Source organism: Gadus morhua, chromosome 23, assembly GCF_902167405.1.
Source record: "Gadus morhua chromosome 23, gadMor3.0, whole genome shotgun sequence".
Lineage (NCBI taxonomy): Eukaryota > Metazoa > Chordata > Actinopteri > Gadiformes > Gadidae > Gadus > Gadus morhua.
This window is the reverse complement of record NC_044070.1, coordinates 13,714,371-13,732,856: the sequence shown is the minus strand read 5'-3', so window position 1 is coordinate 13,732,856 and position 18,486 is coordinate 13,714,371. Positions and strand designations below refer to the sequence as shown.

Here is an 18,486-nt window from a genome sequence, read left to right as displayed (position 1 = left end):
CATGGAAACATTGGGAGGCCTTCCCTTTTCCGCCTTTCCAAAGTAAAAATGTAAAAAAAAAAAAAAGTCGCTTGGTGGAAATGCCAGACGCAGGCCGGGGTGATAAATGCATTATTCTATTATAGGGCATTGAGCCTAGCTGATGATTTTCTTCAGCTATAATGTGTGTAGTGTATTTGAGTAAGACACAAAAACATCAGCCGAGCTCATTCTGTTGAGTGACATAAAGCCTTCACATATAATACAATATCGCCACCTGTTGGAAGACACACACGGGTGACACACGCACACGCACGCAGACGCAGACGCAGATGCACACAAACACACACACACACACACACACACACACACACACACACACACACACACACACACACACACACACACACAGACACACACACACACACACACACACACACACACACACACACACACACACACACACACACACACACACACACACACACACTACACTACCTGAAGGCAGACATGAACAAAATAATCTTACTATAGCTACGATTTAGGATTTTATTAGGATCCCTGTTAGCTGACAGTGAAACATTGGCTAGGTCTGCAGCTGAATACTTTTAAATGTTGGCTTTGCGATATAATAAAAAATATGAATGTTTAATCCTCCAAATGTAGGCCTTCAATTTATGGCAGGATATTTAAAAACTACTCACACTACCAAACAGGTTGTGAGATTTGTATGTGAATAGAATAGCCTCATATATACTTTATGAAACTATAGAACAATCGAAAGAATATATCGCAGAGAACATTGCTTACGGCATGCGTTTTGCAATTGGAAAATTATTTAGAGGTGTCTTGCTGCCATCTACTGTCGATTGTGTGGACTTTTCCAACAAATCAAGAATATCACACACACGCGCACGCACTACAACAGATAGTTCTGTCGTTAAAAGTGTGTGACCTACAACATTGAATGGCAAATCATGAAAACGACATCCACTTAAACAGTAAAATACTTTTTTTTAGTAGTCATATCGAGATGTATCTGAACATTGCAATACAATGTGATGCAATGTCGTTTAACACTGCAAAATGCTCACTAAATATACAGGTGTTCAAGTGAATACATTCGGGCGCATCTGACTATCAGATTCTGCAGGACTAGCCCCGACCTGTGGATGTACCGCCATGGCGCCCTCGTCCGGGGCCGCTGGTCGTAGCAGCGCTCTTACAGGGCTCCTGGCTCTGTTATTCCCATCGTGCTGTGTAACGCGGGCGGGCTAACAAGGATGTGGGAAGGAAAGGTTACGTTTTTGAACGTGTCATGATCCGCTTTACGTTGGTTTGTTGATCGCGGGTTCACGCGAGGAGAGGCTCAGCGGTAAGTAGTACTTGAATATGAGTATTTTATGTTTATATGGTTTAGTCCCGAGTGATCATGCGGTAACTTGAGCATTGCACATATGCGCTGCTGTGTTGCTAGTCGGCGTACTTGTTGGAGGGAAAGGCTAGCTGATTAGCCGGACGCCTCTGACTCCACGCTTAAACATGTCATGCTTTGGAGAAAAAAGGCTAGAATAATCATTATTGAATAGTTTCATCATTAAACTGCTTATCTGATTAGCACAACGGGAAGCCGTCTCCCCACCCGGCTTTAACTGGCTAGCTTTTATGTTCAAGAAACATGACTACAACCTAACCTAGTTCCCAAACTTTTATTAAGTTGCGTGTTGTGTTGCTCTGTGATTTGTTTGCTCCTTTTACATTCATCCGCATCATATCTGTATGAACACTTCCATTCAATTGTTGTACGTGGTGGAGTAGCCTCCAGCTCTGTCCCACTTTTATTATTATGGCGCTGTCGAGACATTTCCCAGTGAGTTGACAGGTAAATATTAGGCTGCATGCCGAAGTGAAAGTGTAGGACAAATACGCAAGTGGACCATTTGACTTATCCTGCTGAGGGCCTTGCGACAAGGGCCCATATGCAAAACGTTCCTGCCCTGATTCAAAGGACAGGAGGAACGAAGCAACCGGGTCGGCACATTCCTTCTACCAGACTCTGTAGCCCACATATTGAATGAATTATAAATGGCATTCGCTTCATAGTTTCAATAATTGATCATCCCTGGAAGTCTGTTGCCCTCATTTTACCACACTTACTCATTGACAACATACTCCATGGATGTGAGCATGTGGTGAATAATGAAATGGCAATCATGTTTTGCTGCACATACAAACTAGCAATATTAAGTTGATGTCCTTTTTGCTTTTGGTTTGTGTCTTCCAGATTAATGGGTCCCGTGTGCTGAACATACAGAGTTGTGTTTCCTTGCGGGGGTCCACTTGGTCCTTGCTAGCCAGCTCATCGTACAGCAGCACTTCCCTAGTGGGAGTGGGAGACGGTCGTACAGAGAGTGGGGGGCTTCGGGGACGATGGCATCTCCCTTCGTGCCGGTCCCCATGCCCATGCCCAAGGAAAGGGGCCTACGGGGGGGTGGCGCCAGCAAGCCGCGGCGGGCCCAGCGGGCCTCGTCGCTGGGGTGCGTCTCCGGCGGTGCGACCGAGTCGTCCATGTCGTCGTCCACGTCATCCGTGTCAGGCGTCCCCAGGGGGAGCCGACAGGACCGGGGCAGGACCGGGCCGGAGGGCAGGGGCAGCAGGAGCCGGACGCCTCCGGCCACCCATAGCCCTGCGCCGCAGGCCCGGGTGAACGGCGGTTGTCTGGAGGCGTCGGTGGAGTACTCCACCTGCCCGCGCTCTGCGTCAGACCCCGAGGGCGCTCGGCCCGTCGCACCCACGCTGTTGGGCTACGAGGTCATGGAGGAACGGGCCAAGTTCACGGTACATTGCCCCGGTCACATTTACATTTACATTTAGGGCATTTAGCAGACGCTTTTATCCAAAGCGACTTACAATATGTACATTTGTCATAAGAAGTGAAACAATATATCGCTGTCAGTACATTAAAGATGTTCATTGAACCAAATGCAAGTACTAACAATCGCTAGGCTAACCCATTCCCCGTGTACAGCAGTGATAGCAGCTACTGTAGATGCTACACAATTAAGTACTATAAATAAGTGCGTACATTAAATGCCAGGATGTACAACATACAATGGTGGCCGGAACGGGCTGGGTAGCTATGCAGAGTCGAGGTGAACTCTGAACAGGTGAGTTTTGAGTCTTTTGCGGAAGCTGGTGAGCGACTCTGCGATCCTGACATCGGCAGGGAGCTCGTTCCACCACTGAGGTCCCAAAACAGAGAAAAGTTGTGACTTTGCTGACCGACCTTTCACCCATTCACGCGTTCACCCATTCCATCTAGTAGGCTGTCTGTCTGGCTAGCGAGCATGTTACTATGACATGACAATCAAGTAGAGTAAACGTTAAAATCTTTCGGGTTAGAGATACATTTTGATACATTGACTTGATTCATTTGATACGTTTTTAACGATTTGATAATTTTAGATGACACACATTTTCAGATGTATGACTATGGTGGCCATACGTGCCGTGTCATACATGAATGCTACTTTAAAGGTACTTGACGTTCAGTTTTGACGCATGAAGGCAAATATCTTCCTAGATACACAAATGTATTTGGAGTCCATCCAGAATAGACTTGTGCTGCCCCAGGAGGTTCCCTCGTACCAATCCACACAATGACTCAGGCCTTGGCAGTGGAGAGCATCCTCGTGTAACAGGATGCGACGGAGGAGCAGAATGTTTTTACTACCGAGCGTAGAAAGCTGAGGCGTTGCGAGAATTCGGCCGAGGGGAGAAAATTGATTTTTTTTCCAGGACACAGACCCTCACTTTGTCTACGGCCTGGGAAAGAAAGACAGGAAGGATGTAACGGCATTTGATCTAGATTGCAATGCGTTTGAGAATAGCATTAATGTCGACAGAGCCTTAATATGGACTTTTTTAAGAGGGGTATATTGTTTGCTCATCATTGATTCCCATTAATGGATCATCTAATGTAATGCCTAACGTAAAGCTCCATCATGGCATCCAGGAACTGTGACGCGAGTAGATCCTGTCCACTGACTCCTATGATACTTTGGCCCAATCACATGGGCCAAGGGGTAAGGGGAAGAAATGGGATTGGGCCTTTGTTCTGGGCGCCTAATTGTTTTTACTTAGAGTGTTCCTTCCCTGCCTTTGACCTCAATGTTCATCCCTCTATTCTCTCTGAACCTTTCAAGCATTGTATTGTATTGTTTTATTGTTGCCATTGAGGAGACTCTTTTATCCAAAATGACTTGCTGTGAATTCAGATGCATGTCATTTTAGGAGCTGGAAGGGCCTGATGCCTACAGATAGAAAGCAGACATTGAAGTTTGAACTCGGTCAGAACAATTCTACACCAACCATATGACTGTACTGTCTTGTGTTTGTTAGTAGTCATCGTAGGCTGCATTTACCACTGCTTACTGATGCTAGGACGAAGGAAGTTGAGTAGTTCAGTTTCTGTCAAATGACTGTTGTTTTCCAGGCTAAACGCCCGCGCGCGTGTGTGTGTGTGTCTTTGTTAAAGGTGTATAAAGTCCTAGTCAAGAAGTCCCATGAGGAGAGCTGGGTTGTCTTCAGAAGATACACAGACTTCTCACGGCTCAACGACAAGGTGTGTACATCATGTTTGGGTTTGCAATGTCAGTCTTAAGTCAAATGCCATATCGACCTTTAGCAGAGAGGTTTTAACATAGTTCAAAAAACCGGTGTAGATCCTTAAGTAAATGAACGATCTGTAGGCAAGCCAGTGCCCATCATTCATTTCATTAGAGGCACCTGTGTTCACTCCTACTGTTACGCCTCTGTGATAAAGGTCTATTATCTGAAATATTAATGACTTATACTTCCAACCAGTACGGTGCAAATCTGTTAAACATGGTGATATTAGCTGTGATTTACCTACAATGGATCTTTATCTTCCTACAATGGAATGTATAAATATGAATTGGCCTGACAATTACTATGATGGCTAAAGGCCTTTGCACGCCAAGTTAGATTATTCGGCACTGTTAAAGCGGAGGAGACTTTGAAGGGTCGGTACCTTTCACACCAAGTCGGATTCAAGTTATTATCTACACACAAAGATTCATAAGGGGGAAAATACAACTGAATTCATACAGATCATATAGACATAGGGGCATATCCTGTTTCTCTCTCTCCACAGTCATTACTACAGGATACTTATTATTTTCTTAATAGCCAATCATTTACGGCTACTTATTAAACTACCCTTTGTCCCACTGGCTCGCATCTGATAGTATAAAATGATATCTGAAAGTCGCTCAATCTCTCCACCTATTGCTCTAAAATCTCTAGATATCTTTATTTATTTAGGCAAAGATTCAACTTCTGGTGTTCCTTCCGAATATTTCGGCTTGTTCAAGATATTGTGTCCGGCAAGGGTATTTGATCTTGAATACAAATGTAAAGTGAACCAAAATGTCGGAGCTCTCTGTGTTGTTGAAAACAGCAGACGAAAGCTGAATTCAAAACCTCAAATGGACGTTAAAACAAAAAGACTGATTATAATTCATTAATAAACTAAATTAGGGAAAATTGGTAGACAGTATTGTGTTTATTGTGCTAGACGCCATAGATATCAATGAATTCTACCTTGATTACGTGCACGTAAAAATGCCAAGGGCACTGTGACTAAGACCCTCCTTGGTTTGCTTTCATTGTTGTTGCTGCACAAAGACCTACTGTTTGAACTGATGGATCGGTGCCAATCCACGAGGGACAGGCTTCCTTTAACCATGAATAGTATTGAGGATTGCAGACAACAACATTTTGATTAGGATAATGATGAGTGATATACACTCTATACAAAAAGGCCAGTTGTTATTATAACATATTATTATAACATTCATGTTCAGTACAATCTCTTGGAGCTTGTCCTTCAGAGTTGCCGTGACCTTTTGTGCAAAGCTAATCAGCAGACCTTCATAGCTTTGGACATAGAAATCGTATTCTGAGCAGGTTGGAACTCCTCCAGTATTGAATTGGAGATCACAAAGGCTCAAGGGAAAGGAGGCCGTGCAGGTCAACCCACCCCCACTACAACGACACTCACTACAGTGAAGTCGTAAAGATGTGGACGCTCACTCTCCAAACAGCAATAATATGTGTCTTTTGTTGTATTTCTAAATCACATGGTCACTTGGCGAAGGAGAACAAGCTAGGGTTGGAATAACCCAGCTTGTTGGGTCTGCGTCTTCCCTGTACACTCAAAATCAATTGTTCCCACACGCATTGTGTTTTGGATGGTCCTAATGTCTAAGAAAAAACACCTCGCTCACAATGTACAAACTCGCTCTGGGGAGCTTTGTCGTAGTCCCACTTTAGCTTATTATTTTCCCTCCCTCACTCTCAGTGTTTGTCGAGTAGAATTCAGCTCCCATAATTCTAAGCTTCCCAGGCACGTGATGAAGTCCAAACATCTGTATAATATTTACGACAGCATAAATATCAGCCTCACTCAGCACTCCATCAAGCTCTCCCATGGTTAGGGACCAGATCCCAGCGACGTGGCTGCCAAAAGCGAAATGGTGCCGGATTAGATATGTACTCGCTTGGGCCATCGGCCAAGGCTGCCTTCCCAAGGCACCGTGTTTCTATCCGCAGCCGAAACCTCAGTATGTTGAAGAAAAGTTTCGGCGTGTCTGTAACATGTACGGATGAGGATCCAATTGCAATTAGTCTGGGAACCCCTACGGTCATTTTCAATTTCCAAAGGGCGTCACCAAAGGGCATGGTTCAAAAAAGCCTCTGGACGCACTTTGATCGGTCTATAACCAATAATGGCAATGAAAGGGGATTGCGCAGCCCTGAGCAACAAGAAAACATCTTTCTTCACAACAAAAGCTTTGAGTGAAGTCGTTTGTTTTTATTTTAGTGAAATTATACCGTGTGGTACCGTCACGAATCACAATAGCGTAATCAACAGACCGTCCTACATCGCGCTAGGGCTGTTCGATTATGGATAAAATCAGAATCACGTTTATTTTGGTCAATATTGAAATCACAATTATTTTTGAGTTTAAAAACATGATGTATTTTCCGTATTTCTCTCAAATAAATCATCGAAATGTATTATTCGCCCTATACCGAGCCATCTTTGTCGTTCAAAAATGCCTCCGCGGGGCTCCTCTGCACCGTCATCACATGTATCCCGCCTCATGTTAAATAAACAGTTGTGGTTCCCAGGCCACCAAAACAGGGTAACTTAGACTGTCTTTGAGAGTTGGATATTGATCTCCGCCTGCGGTTGTGGTCCAGTCATCCTTCTCCCCTCATGGTACAAGCAGCCCAAACTTTGTAGCAAGTCCTGTTCGTTATAATAATAATAATAATAATAATAATAATAATAATATTATTGTTGTTAATAATTTAAAAATATCCAATCTCTTAAATGTGCTATATCAGTGTTCTCCATAAACCCTAAATAAATCAGTGTTTGCTAAACAGCCGGCTTGTGAGATGTGGTCAAAACAAAATACTGAGTGACGACTCAGTCACAGAGTCAGTTAAACACTAAAATAAATACCATTTCTATTAAGAATTTGTTGTCGTCTCGCTCAGATCTATGAGCAGTTCCTCGAATACGAGACTGATCCCTTTCCCTAGTGACGTGTTTGTATGTATGTGATGCTAGATGGACACACGCACACACATACTCTCATTTGAAAGCAGACTCGCTGTAAAATGCACACAGTAAAACTCAGAGCTATACAGTTTCCACTTTGGTTTGACACCCTCCATTTTATGACGGTCTCAATGTCAATGTCTCAATTGATCTTAACATGCGTGGTCTCTAGAGGTTATTCATAGGAAGAATATCCTCATCATCTAAGCAACTGTCAGAGAAGACAGGTGTTTTTTTTTATCATTCGCCCCCCCACCAGCTGGGCAGTGTTTGAGTTCCGTATTTTTATTTTTTTATTAGATTTGTATTTTTTGTGTATATTTAAATACAGCCCCTTGGTAAATGTAATTACTAACTGTACATTGAAAAGTATTTTCTGCTCAATCTACAAGGTTTAACAACTGTCTCTCCTTCTCGACTGTTTGTTTGTATACAGTCAGCGTGCAGGCTTGATACGCTCACCCTCGTCTTTTTCCTTTTTGTTGGGAGAACCAGCGCCACACAGTGGCCTTGAATATGTACTACAGTGTTTCTTAATGAATTTTCGCAACAAGTAACAACGCTGCCAAGGAAAGCGGAGGGGAAAAGATAGTTTTTAGCCCATGTGGACGGGGCCTAATCCACTTGAGTGTCCCGTGACTATTTGAATGTTGATATCGGGCATGCCTTTCGAAAACAGTTCAAACAAACTGTCCCTCAGGTGCTCCCGCTGGCGTGGCTTATGACCGCAACTAAACCGGTCTTGTGGTCGTCCTCCCCCGAGGACGGCCATGTGTGAGTTGGCAGGATGGGGCCCAAACCTGCTTATTGGCACAGCTGTTCTGTCTGCGTGGCTGAATGTTAAAGGTGACATATTATAGCACCAGGTGCGAGTGAGATTAGCACTCGCGTGAAAGCTGTTTGGAAAATAGGCCTCTTCTGACATCACAAGTGGGCGTGTCCGCCTAGACGTATGACGGATAGATGAGGAACGTTTGCTACGGTCCACTGGGTAGGCTGATCTATGCAGCACAAATCCAGGTGGACGTGTGCACATGTGATGGCAGAAAAGGCTGATTTTCAAAACGGCTTGTAGTGGCTAATCCCATTCACACCTGGTGGTATAATATGTCCCCTATAAAGTATCTCGTCCCGCACCCGCGTCTCACTCAGCGTGTGAGCGACTGCCGTTGAAAACCTATATCATAAAATAATAAGCATTTTTGTATCACAATGTGTAGAATAGGTCTTCTACACATCTTGTACCACAGTGTGTGGAACAGTTCTCCTACACATCTTGTACCACAGTGTGTAGAGTAGCCACTCACTGTGTATTTCCTGTTTTTGGGCCGTAGTTGAAGGAGATGTTTCCAGGCTTCCGCCTCTGTCTGCCTCCCAAGCGCTGGTTCAAGGACAACTACGAGGCAGACTTCCTGGAGGCGCGGCAGAGGGGCCTCCAGGTCTTCCTGGAGAACCTGGTCGCACACAAGGACATTGCCAACTGGTGCGTTTGTGCATGTGTGTGTGTTTGTTGTTGTTGTTGGCAAAAATCGACAAGCCGGTCATGGAGTCAGGAGTGCTCTTATGAGAGCTATTGTGTTTTTTTACACATGTTGTATACAGATGGGCATGTTTTTACTTTTGAACTAATTTAGTTTGTCTTGACTTTATTGTAATCCCCAAACCCTGCGGAAACAGCCATGCATGCTCACAGAAGCTATATAGACCCCTCTCCCCGCACAGAGCATCCTTTTCGTAGGTTTTATTACGTTACATATCTCATTTGATGTTCTGGATTGCTGGTATGCTGTCTGCCAAAAGGAACAGGCATGCAGCCCTGTGACCAAACACACATTCATAGGTCTCTCTTTCCCTCCATTAGCTTCCCTGTGAGAGAGTTCCTGTGTTTCGATGACCCGCCCGGTCCTTTTGACAGCCTGGAGGAGAGCCGGGTCAGTGTGTGTGTGTGTGTCGTGTGTCTGTGTGTGTGTGTGTGTGTGTGTGTGTGTGTGTGTGTCCGTCCCGCCCACCGACACATTGTCGGCTCCGCTTTTAGCAAAGTGAATCTGGTTTCACGATCGGGTTCCCTTTTTTAACACAATAAGTTTTATTGGAGGGCTTCCTGAAACCAATGACAACAGTCCCAGAGCTCTTTCCTAGGAACCAGCGTACACTGCTCCAAGCACAGATACCCAGCTCAGGCCACGCCCACCGCCACTCTCCAGCCAGCCGGGCGGCATTCCATTTAAAACGCAGCAAAGGATCATACTTGGCGATGCATTCTCGTCTGCCTTATCAAACGCAAGCATGCATGCCTTCTGCTGCATCAGTACACAGTACTTAAGTAGTCCAGAATTAAGGTTCTGTAAATCTGATGTTCATGATACTTTTAATCCAGATCATTCTGATTCCTCTGGGTTTTCTTTGCTAAACAGTCCACTACCTGGTCAACGATGCAGCCTATTTAAGACCACTTTAGTTTCACACATTTAGTTACTTCTATAAAGTTTAGACTTCTGTCCCAGGGTTTTAGGCTATAATACTATAGACACACTATTGATGGATCAGTTTTTGACTAAATTAATTAATTATTATTAATTATTATTAATTTGCTATTCTTGGAATATGTTCCTGGGTGGATTTTACACCGCTCATTGAACAAGCTACAACCCTTCCTTATTGAATATGAAGAAGCCACTGGTTGAGATGTGTTGGTTTGTGCATGTATGTAGGTTTGAAGGTGATTGGTTAGATCTTAATTAGTCCTGGCTGTGAGCTTACAGCTGACCCAGATTTTGAAACCAGATAGCAGGCTTCATTTGAGGTATTTGTGCATCATCAAATAACTTCCCACACAGCAAAAGTCCATGGCACAATAGAGCTGAACTTGTTTTTCATTAGCAACAAAAATCCTTTGTGTCTCAAATTCTCTCCCACCCTCGGCCCTCTTGATTTTTCTTCTCTCCCACCTCTCCTGTTTCACTCTCGAGCTGCTTCCACACCGCCGCGCGGCAACCGTCCCGATAACCGCCTCGCTGCCGAAAGGTTCCGCGTGAAAGGGCCAGGCGTTTTTAAAAGCCGAACTTTCTGCTGCCGCCGAAAGTTACAACTTGGGGAAAGCTGAGCGGTGGGGCAAAATCTGTGCGCGTTCACTTGGGCGGCACCGCTTCCTGGTCCAACAGCCGCGGTTGTAACCGCCTCCCCTCTGCCGCCCTTCCCTCATTGAAGTGAATGGAGGAGGCGAGTTGCCGCGCGGTGGTGCGCAATCAGCTTCAGCTCTGACTTCTCTCTCTCTCTCTCTCTCTCTCTCTCTCTCTCTCTCTCTCTCTCTCTCTCTCTCTCTCTCTCGCTCTCTCTCGCTCTATGTAATTCGAAAAAGATTTATTGGCATCATGGCAATCGTTAACATTGCACACAATGTTTAATAAGTCCATATTTACAATGTGGAGTAGATGTGCAATAGTGCACTCATTGGGAACAGACGGAAACAGACAGGGAGTGAAGTGTCGTATTAACAAAGGTATGCTAGTGTCTAAAGTCCATGACTGTCTGTCTCTCGCTCTCTCTGTCTGTGTCTTTCCCTCCATACGTCTCTCTGAATCGCTCCCTCTCGCAGGCATTCTGCGAGACCCTGGAGGAGAGCAACTACCGTCTGCAGAAGGAGGTGCAGGAGAAGCAGAAGGAGATCGAGGCTCTGAGGAGGAGGCTGCAGGAGCAGGAAGCGCTGCTGCTGGAGAGAGGCGTCCGGGCAGTGCAGATACACAGGTACACGGCTGGGACGCGCTGGGGTGTTGTGATGCTGTAATGGGCCGCCAGAGCAGTGACGGGCGTGTATCTGGGACCGGGGGGGTCCTACTGTGTTCACGCAGAACGTCTGTGGGCAGACGGCACGGAGCCCGGGCCAGAAACCGCAAGGGGCGGAGTTCCGACTTGAGTTGCGACTTGATTGTTACGTTTATAAAGATATTTTACAGAAGAAAGCTTGTATGTGGAGGTGGATGAAGCTTTTTTTTTTTTCTCACATATGTATTTCTACGGTCTACACTGTTCTCCGAGTTCGTATTTGCCATTTACGCTGATTATACTGATTCCCACCTTCTGTCACCTGATTGGTCAAAACAGATAGCGAATTAGCGAAAGAAGGTTCCATGCCCTGACGTGATCTAGCCTGCCCTCCAACTTTTTATATTTAAGGTCCCATGACATGCCAGCAGGTGTGGTGCTTTAGGTGTGGACCCTTGATCCAATTCCCAGGCTTATGTAGGAAACACACGTGCACACATGCACAATAAAGTGCGTTGATGCTAAACTTTTAAAACCTTAGTTTAATACATTTTATAATTCCCTCCATTAATTCGCCCAAGGAACACCTCTTACGGCTCCTCTCTCTCTCCTGCAGCGTCGGGGCGAGCCCAGAGTCCCACATGGAGTCCTCCTCCACCGAGGCTGACCAGGGCCTCACCCAGGAGAGAGGGTAACAGAGCACGCACACGCACACTCTGAACACTCTGCACAGACGCAATCCATAAACAAGCAATCCACACACACGCAAGCAATCCACACACGCGCTCACACAAACACACATCGTCCATACACACACACTCCGTACACACACGCGCAATCCACACACGCACGCAATCCACACACACACGCAATCCACACACACACAAGCAATCACACGTGCGCAGACGCTCGCTTGCACGCACGCACACACGCAATACACACACGCAATCCCCACAAGTAATCCACACACACAAAATCAGCACACACACAATCCACACAAGCAATCCTCACACAAATCCCTTACAAGCGATCCACACACACAAGCGTAATCCTCCCGCTCCCACAAAGACGTGACATTGAATCATTCAGGTCTGAAACGCCCCAGATGTACAGCCGCCAGCCTATCTGATCAAGTTAAAAGCCTTCAGTTTCCAGTAACCACAAGTCATGCTTTTAAAATACAAGGACTGTTGGGCTTCCCTTGATTCTGTCTGTGTAGGAATTTGACTCTTAGCTATACTTTTCACACACACACACACACACACACACACACACACACACACACACACACACACACACACACACACACACACACACACACACACACACACACACACACACACACACACACACACACACATTGAACCCCCCCCTTCCCGAGTTTTTCAAAGTGCAGTGACTGAACAGCTTCCTCTCTCTGCATTTCTACGTGACTAAGGCAGGAGCTTGATTCATTGGCGTCCTCATTCACCTCAACCGGACGATAAAGCAGTGTTCTTCCTATCACGGCAGTTTAAACTAGACCTAAAACCAAGTCTCGACTATAAACCCTGCCCTTTGTAGATTAGAGAGCCTTTTCCTGACCCCTACCTAATATGTGCCTTCCCAAAACCACGTTTTTCTTTTAGCGTCCTCAATCCTGGAGACGATGACGCAGTTCTCAATGTCAATAGAACATTACTAGTCCGAATTTGATCGGGAACTGTAAGGATGACTCAGTCTGCAGCTCAGAGCGCCGGCCAGTCGCCACCGTCACCTCCGCAGTGTCTCTCCCAGGTCCTCTTTCTGACGCCTGTTCTCCTCCCCTCACAGCAGCGCCGCCCCAGTCTGAGCACACAGACCAGCGATGCGAGGTACACGGTACCGAGCCGCGCTCTCTCTCTCTCGTCGCTCTCTCTCTTGCTTCCTTCTGACCCCCATACAAACACACACACCGTTTGGCCCCCTCTGGTGTATGCTGCGTCATGCCGCGGTGTGTGTGGCCACAGCACGTCCATCAGGGGTGATGGACAGCTACTGTGTGCTCCAAGGGTTCGGAGAACTCTCACTATGGGCTCAGCTGCAGCAGGAAAGCTTACCTTTTATTATGTATCGAAAAGTGATTGTATACATAAAGATGGATTGAGTGAGACCCATGTAATTATATCTACACACGTGCAATATCTATAGGAATATAGACATTGACACACAGGAATTAAGCAGGCCTTCAGTTGAGCCCAAAGTGTGTTCTCCTGTATATATGCGTGTTGGTTCCTGTGTGCGGTCATGTAAGCGGGTCTGTTTGTGTGTGTGTGGTCTGCCTTTCAACACAACTCCTTACAGAACCGTCAGTCCGTCCGTCTTTCTCTACCTGTCCCCCTCCCTCTCTTTCCAAGGTGGGTTCACCGATATGTGGACCTTTCCGATGCCGCGTCTGCATGTCTTTGTTTTTACAGTTTCCATCCACCTGTCCAAGCAATACCATTCCATGCAATAGGCAACAAGAGCTAGAATCAAATCTTCTGGCACGTGCTGTGGTTTGTACTACGTGACGGGTCTGATCGGACCAAGAGTGGATCCCAATGACACCTGGTGTGGACAAAGCGGTTTGTTCACAGCATGTTTGTTTTGGTCTCCCTCTAATCCCCTCTCACCGCGTCCGTTAGTTCCCTCCAATCCCATCTCTCTCTGTGCCCCTTATTCTCGCTCCAATCGCATCTCTCTGGCCCACAGTTTGGCAATCAAACGTAACGACATTGTTACAGGAGGATAATTGCCTTTTGTCGTGCCCGGTTCATCACAGTGCTCGCCGTACGCCGGGCGGAGAGGTTGAGGAGTCGGTCTAATGGACGGGAGCATGGCTGTTTTACTCCTTACATCCTCTTGTTGTGTCTTAACACGCGCTTCATCTGTCGTTGTTTCCACAGACTTTCTCTTCGTTTCTTTGGCCTCTCCCGGTTTGTGTCTCTCCTTAGGGTGTCTTCACCTTCTGGGGCGTTCGGTCATCCATGTTTACTGCTTAGTCTGACTTGACAATTTGATTGCTTGGTCTCGGATTTGCAACTAAATTCAGATTTCAACCGTATTCTAATATTGCTATGGTTTTTTGGCAATTGCTACACAAGATATAAAGGGGAACAAATGCTCATTGTGTTGCTCACAGCATGCAACATGAAGGACATTTTGGTTACACTTTATAATAAGGTGCCATAATAAAAAGCAAACTAGTCATTACCTAACCCTTTGTTAATATTTGTTAATTACTACTAAAATATCTATTTGGCACAAGTTAATCGTTTTTTCATCATTAATTAAATATTAGTTGTTTGCATAACCCTAACCCAACCCTAACCGTAACACATGGCCCTAACACACGGCCCTAACACACGGCCCTAACCCTAACACACGGCCCTAACCCTAACACACGGCCCTAACCCTAACACACGGCCCTAACCCTAACACACGGCCCTAACCCTAACACACGGCCCTAACCCTAACACACGGCCCTAACCCTAACCAGCAACACTCTGGTCAGTGAAAAAAAACGATTAACTTGTGCCAAATAGATATTTTAGTAACAATTAACAAAGGGTTAGGTAATGACTAGTTTTCTATTTATTATGGCACCTTATTATAAAGTGTTACCAACACTTATTTTTAACCAAGCATTAAAATAAAATCACAAACACATAACTATAAATCCCAATTGCGCTAGCTGCAATAATCAGTTTCACCAGAGATTGAGCTCTAACTCGGATCTGGATTTGCATTCTCCTTCTTTACATGAATCAACAACACCTTTAATTGATCCTGAATACGAAACAAAAAACAAGATAAAAACACAATACGAAACAAGATAGAAAATATCAACCCCAGATGGGAAATATTGGTTTTAACGCTGCCATTAAACATGTGCCTCCATCCCTCTCTCTGTCTCTGCCTCTCTCTGTCCTCTCCAGTGGCCTCTGCAGGGTCCTTCCTCTGCGCTCCTCCGCCTGTTTATGCGGACCCCCGCTGGGCAACTCCCCCCCGGCCGTGAGGGTTCCCTGGCCCGGCCGTCAGCCATCGGAGCCATGAGCTCCCCCCCCCCCCCCCCCCCCCCCCCCTCCTGCCAGTAGGAGGATGCTAGGGTGAGGACCCCCCACCCCCCTACCCAAGCCCTCAACCACTCCCCTGGCCCTTGTGAATGCAGGGCCCACTCCCTGTGACCGGGTAGACCCTGAGCTGCTAGAGTTCTGGTGGGGAAGAGGGTCCCTGCATCCCTATTCCTGCCAACCGTTTTTCCAGCTTTTTAGCTTTTCTCCGCCTTTGCAGCATCTGGTTTGAATATAATTTCATCTTTGACGGAGGACATTGTAGATATTTCTTCATACTGACAACTCGTTGGATGGCTGGCTTAACCATGCAGGAGGTGCAAAAATACCGACCACAATACCACGATACCGACGGAGCTGCCTTGGAAAGAATAAAACACTGTGTGGGTGGGTTGATGTATTTTTTTTCAATCATATTTTCCTTGCAAGAGACATTGCATAAGACATGATGACAATCTGCATAAGACCCTGTTTCCCTTCACTAATTGCCATTGCCATGGTAATGGCAGCCACTAACCAACATATGCCTGTAATGACTCGTTGGTGAAAGACCACCCCCTTGTGGCCATGGACGGTATTTGCTTGAGTAGTTGCGTCTCAGGGCTCATGGTTTTAGTTAGGGTTCATGCACCAACTTTCTTGGGGAGCCAGTGATGCCCTGGCCAGAAGGACAAAGTCAATGTGGAATTTGCAGATACAATGAATATGTTTGTGCCGTCGCTATACATGTGAATACGCTCATGTCGTCGTGGATACGAAAGAAAAATTAATTGCATCAGAGTACACAGACTTGTAGGGGCATTTCCAACCATTTCTATCTCTTGCGGTAAACGGGCATTGGGGTAGGGGGCTATATGTTACGGGTTATTATGGAATGGGCTGCATGTTACGCTCGCACCTTCCTCAGTTTTTCTTGTTTTTCCTTTTTCTTTTTCCCTTCATTGCATCAACTCGGTGAGAGCGAAATGATTATTTATTGGTCGTCTCTACTGAATCCCGCCCATGGGTCGAGCGTTCGGCTGTTTCACATGTTCTTACATTCATCAGCGTGGTTGTGATTGAGGCCTTTGGTCTGTGCCAGAATGTATGTATTCTTTGGCTGGCCAGTCTTTCTATAAAATCGGCGCCTAGCCCCTGTGGATTCAGCTGGATGTTTGTCTTATAATTAAAGAAAGAACCGGGCAGGAGACGGTGTGGCCTAAGGCTCTCTCTAGGCTTCCCAAAGTAGTTCCAATTGATGCCTGTGCTTTTTAAATGGTTTTATTTTTTATTTTATTTTTTACAAACTTCAATCAGTCTTTGTATACTTTCGTCCACATTTGACAAATGATCATACTGTTTCACAGAATGCAATAAAAACTCCCAGGTGCTCTGCTACCGCTGTGACAGAGGTAGGGGCTGTCGATCATCCTAATCCATCTCGGGTCCCGAGACAAAAGCCATATTATAGGTCTGCCTGGCCTTCAAAGTTTGACCTTCTTTTTTTAAGCATGAAGTTGTGATGGGACCTCGCGCGGTGACTGAGTGTGTAGTTGCTTTATACAGTGAGCTGGGTAAGCTTGAGTACTTTTAAAACGGAATGGCGTCATCAAGGCGCCAAGTCATGCACTTTATGGAGCTATGGGAAGAACACAGGTTTTTGTTTTGCTGATCACTGGTTAAAAGTAGTGCCTTTTTTGTTCGTGCGCATTGTATGTTCCTCATGATTGTTTTTGTTTTGTGTATGAAGTGCCTTGACTTTCTTTGTGACCTCCATTTCATATTTCTGTCTATTTGACTTTTAGCTTTGGGTTTGTGTTTGAAATGTTCCCTTTTCTAAGATTATGGGACTTTGTTTCAATGGCATCTAATTTCTCCATTTGTTTCAATTCTTAAAATAAAGTTAAAATTGAATGTATATGGTTATAAAAAAGAATATGTGATGGGTAAATATCGATAGCTCACTCCAAAAAAGTTTTTTGACACTGGACTAAATGTCACAACTTATTAAAGTAAAAATGTGTATCTTTTCAAAATATTGTGACTAATTAAGTTTGTCTTTCCAAGTGTAATACATAGGCCTTAATATATAATCATACACTAACACTCCACACTACCACTGATTGGTGCTGAAATAAAAAAAAAAAAATTTTATTGGTAATTAATTCTGCTTATCTTCAATCATTGTAGTGATCCAGCTACAGACTTGCAATCCGAAATAGAAATATTCTGATGAGTATGAAATTAATATACGCTTTGGATTCTGGTAACTTGAAGCCATTTTTTAAGACATTTTATGACCTAATTATCCTAAAAACAATTCATTGATTATTTGTGTCATTATCTGGTCTCTGATCTCTCGTTTGGGTTTCACCTTGTTGCTAGTATATTCGTTATAGTTAGTCAGTAGGTTTAAAAGGTGTGCGCACACTTGTTAATTGTTTACATTAACACTTTTCTATAGTCAAACTGTTGATTCTTCTGACTAATGGAAATAAAAGATTTTGTATTTAAAGACACCTTCAGGAGAATTTCTCCTTCAGCTAAAATTCCTTGCTTTACGTGGATAAAATGCCATGATTCATTCTTTCAATTACTGGCATATTTTTAGGCGAAGCGTGTTGTGCTATTTAGCAGACCGCTGCATTGGCCATCTTCGAATGTGCCCCCCAATTTGCAAGCAGAAATTAGCCATTTTTGCAGGCCCAGTTTTTTTTGGGTTACATTGTGTTTTGATTGAGTCTCATGGTTTCGCTTGTTATTGGGATCTATAATAGCAATGACCAGGATTCTAACCACTTGTTGACATCTTGGAGACTTGCATCAAAAAACTTCAGAGCAAATGTTGATGATTGCAGCTTTAATAAAAGATAATAGTTGGGTCATCTATAGAAGTTCCGTGACTGTGGAGAGCAAAGGTTTGTTTCTCACTGGATTTGTCATCTATTTTTGTGAGGTGCCCCTCACAAAAATGTGGGGAAATTTTGGGAGAGCCCTATATCCAAAATTGCTGTTGTCAGCCAAGCTGGAAATGCA

The 18,486-nt window shown here is 44.9% G+C and overlaps 1 protein-coding gene across 4 annotated transcripts; it reads left to right on the top strand.

Annotated features, from left to right (window-relative positions):
• The first annotated feature begins 1,209 nt into the window (after window positions 1-1,209).
• On the top strand, window positions 1,210-17,965 carry snx16 (sorting nexin 16). Of its 4 annotated transcripts, none has more exons than XM_030349407.1 (9): window positions 1,210-1,354; window positions 2,264-2,817; window positions 4,517-4,603; window positions 8,971-9,119; window positions 9,498-9,567; window positions 11,232-11,380; window positions 12,015-12,089; window positions 13,214-13,251; window positions 15,337-15,473. In XM_030349407.1, exons 2-8 carry the CDS (start codon window positions 2,410-2,412, stop codon window positions 13,227-13,229), a joined length of 954 nt encoding a protein of 317 aa, XP_030205267.1. In that variant the 5' UTR covers window positions 1,210-1,354; window positions 2,264-2,409; the 3' UTR covers window positions 13,230-13,251; window positions 15,337-15,473. The 4 variants fall into 4 exon arrangements, with proteins under 4 accessions (XP_030205267.1, XP_030205266.1, XP_030205264.1 ...); XM_030349406.1 differs by having other exon boundaries at window positions 13,211-13,251; XM_030349404.1 differs by lacking the exon at window positions 13,214-13,251 and having other exon boundaries at window positions 15,337-17,965.
• The last annotated feature ends 521 nt before the right edge of the window (window positions 17,966-18,486 follow it).

Bases quoted from the DNA above. Each gene is read 5' to 3' on its own strand.
- snx16 (XM_030349404.1), top strand. From the start codon at position 2,410: ATGGCATCTCCCTTCGTGCCGGTCCCCATGCCCATGCCCAAGGAAAGG. The intron at 2,818-4,516 runs GTACATTGCCCC...TCTTTGTTAAAG, and splicing joins AGGAACGGGCCAAGTTCACG to GTGTATAAAGTCCTAGTCAA. The intron at 11,381-12,014 runs GTACACGGCTGG...TCTCTCCTGCAG, and splicing joins CGGGCAGTGCAGATACACAG to CGTCGGGGCGAGCCCAGAGT.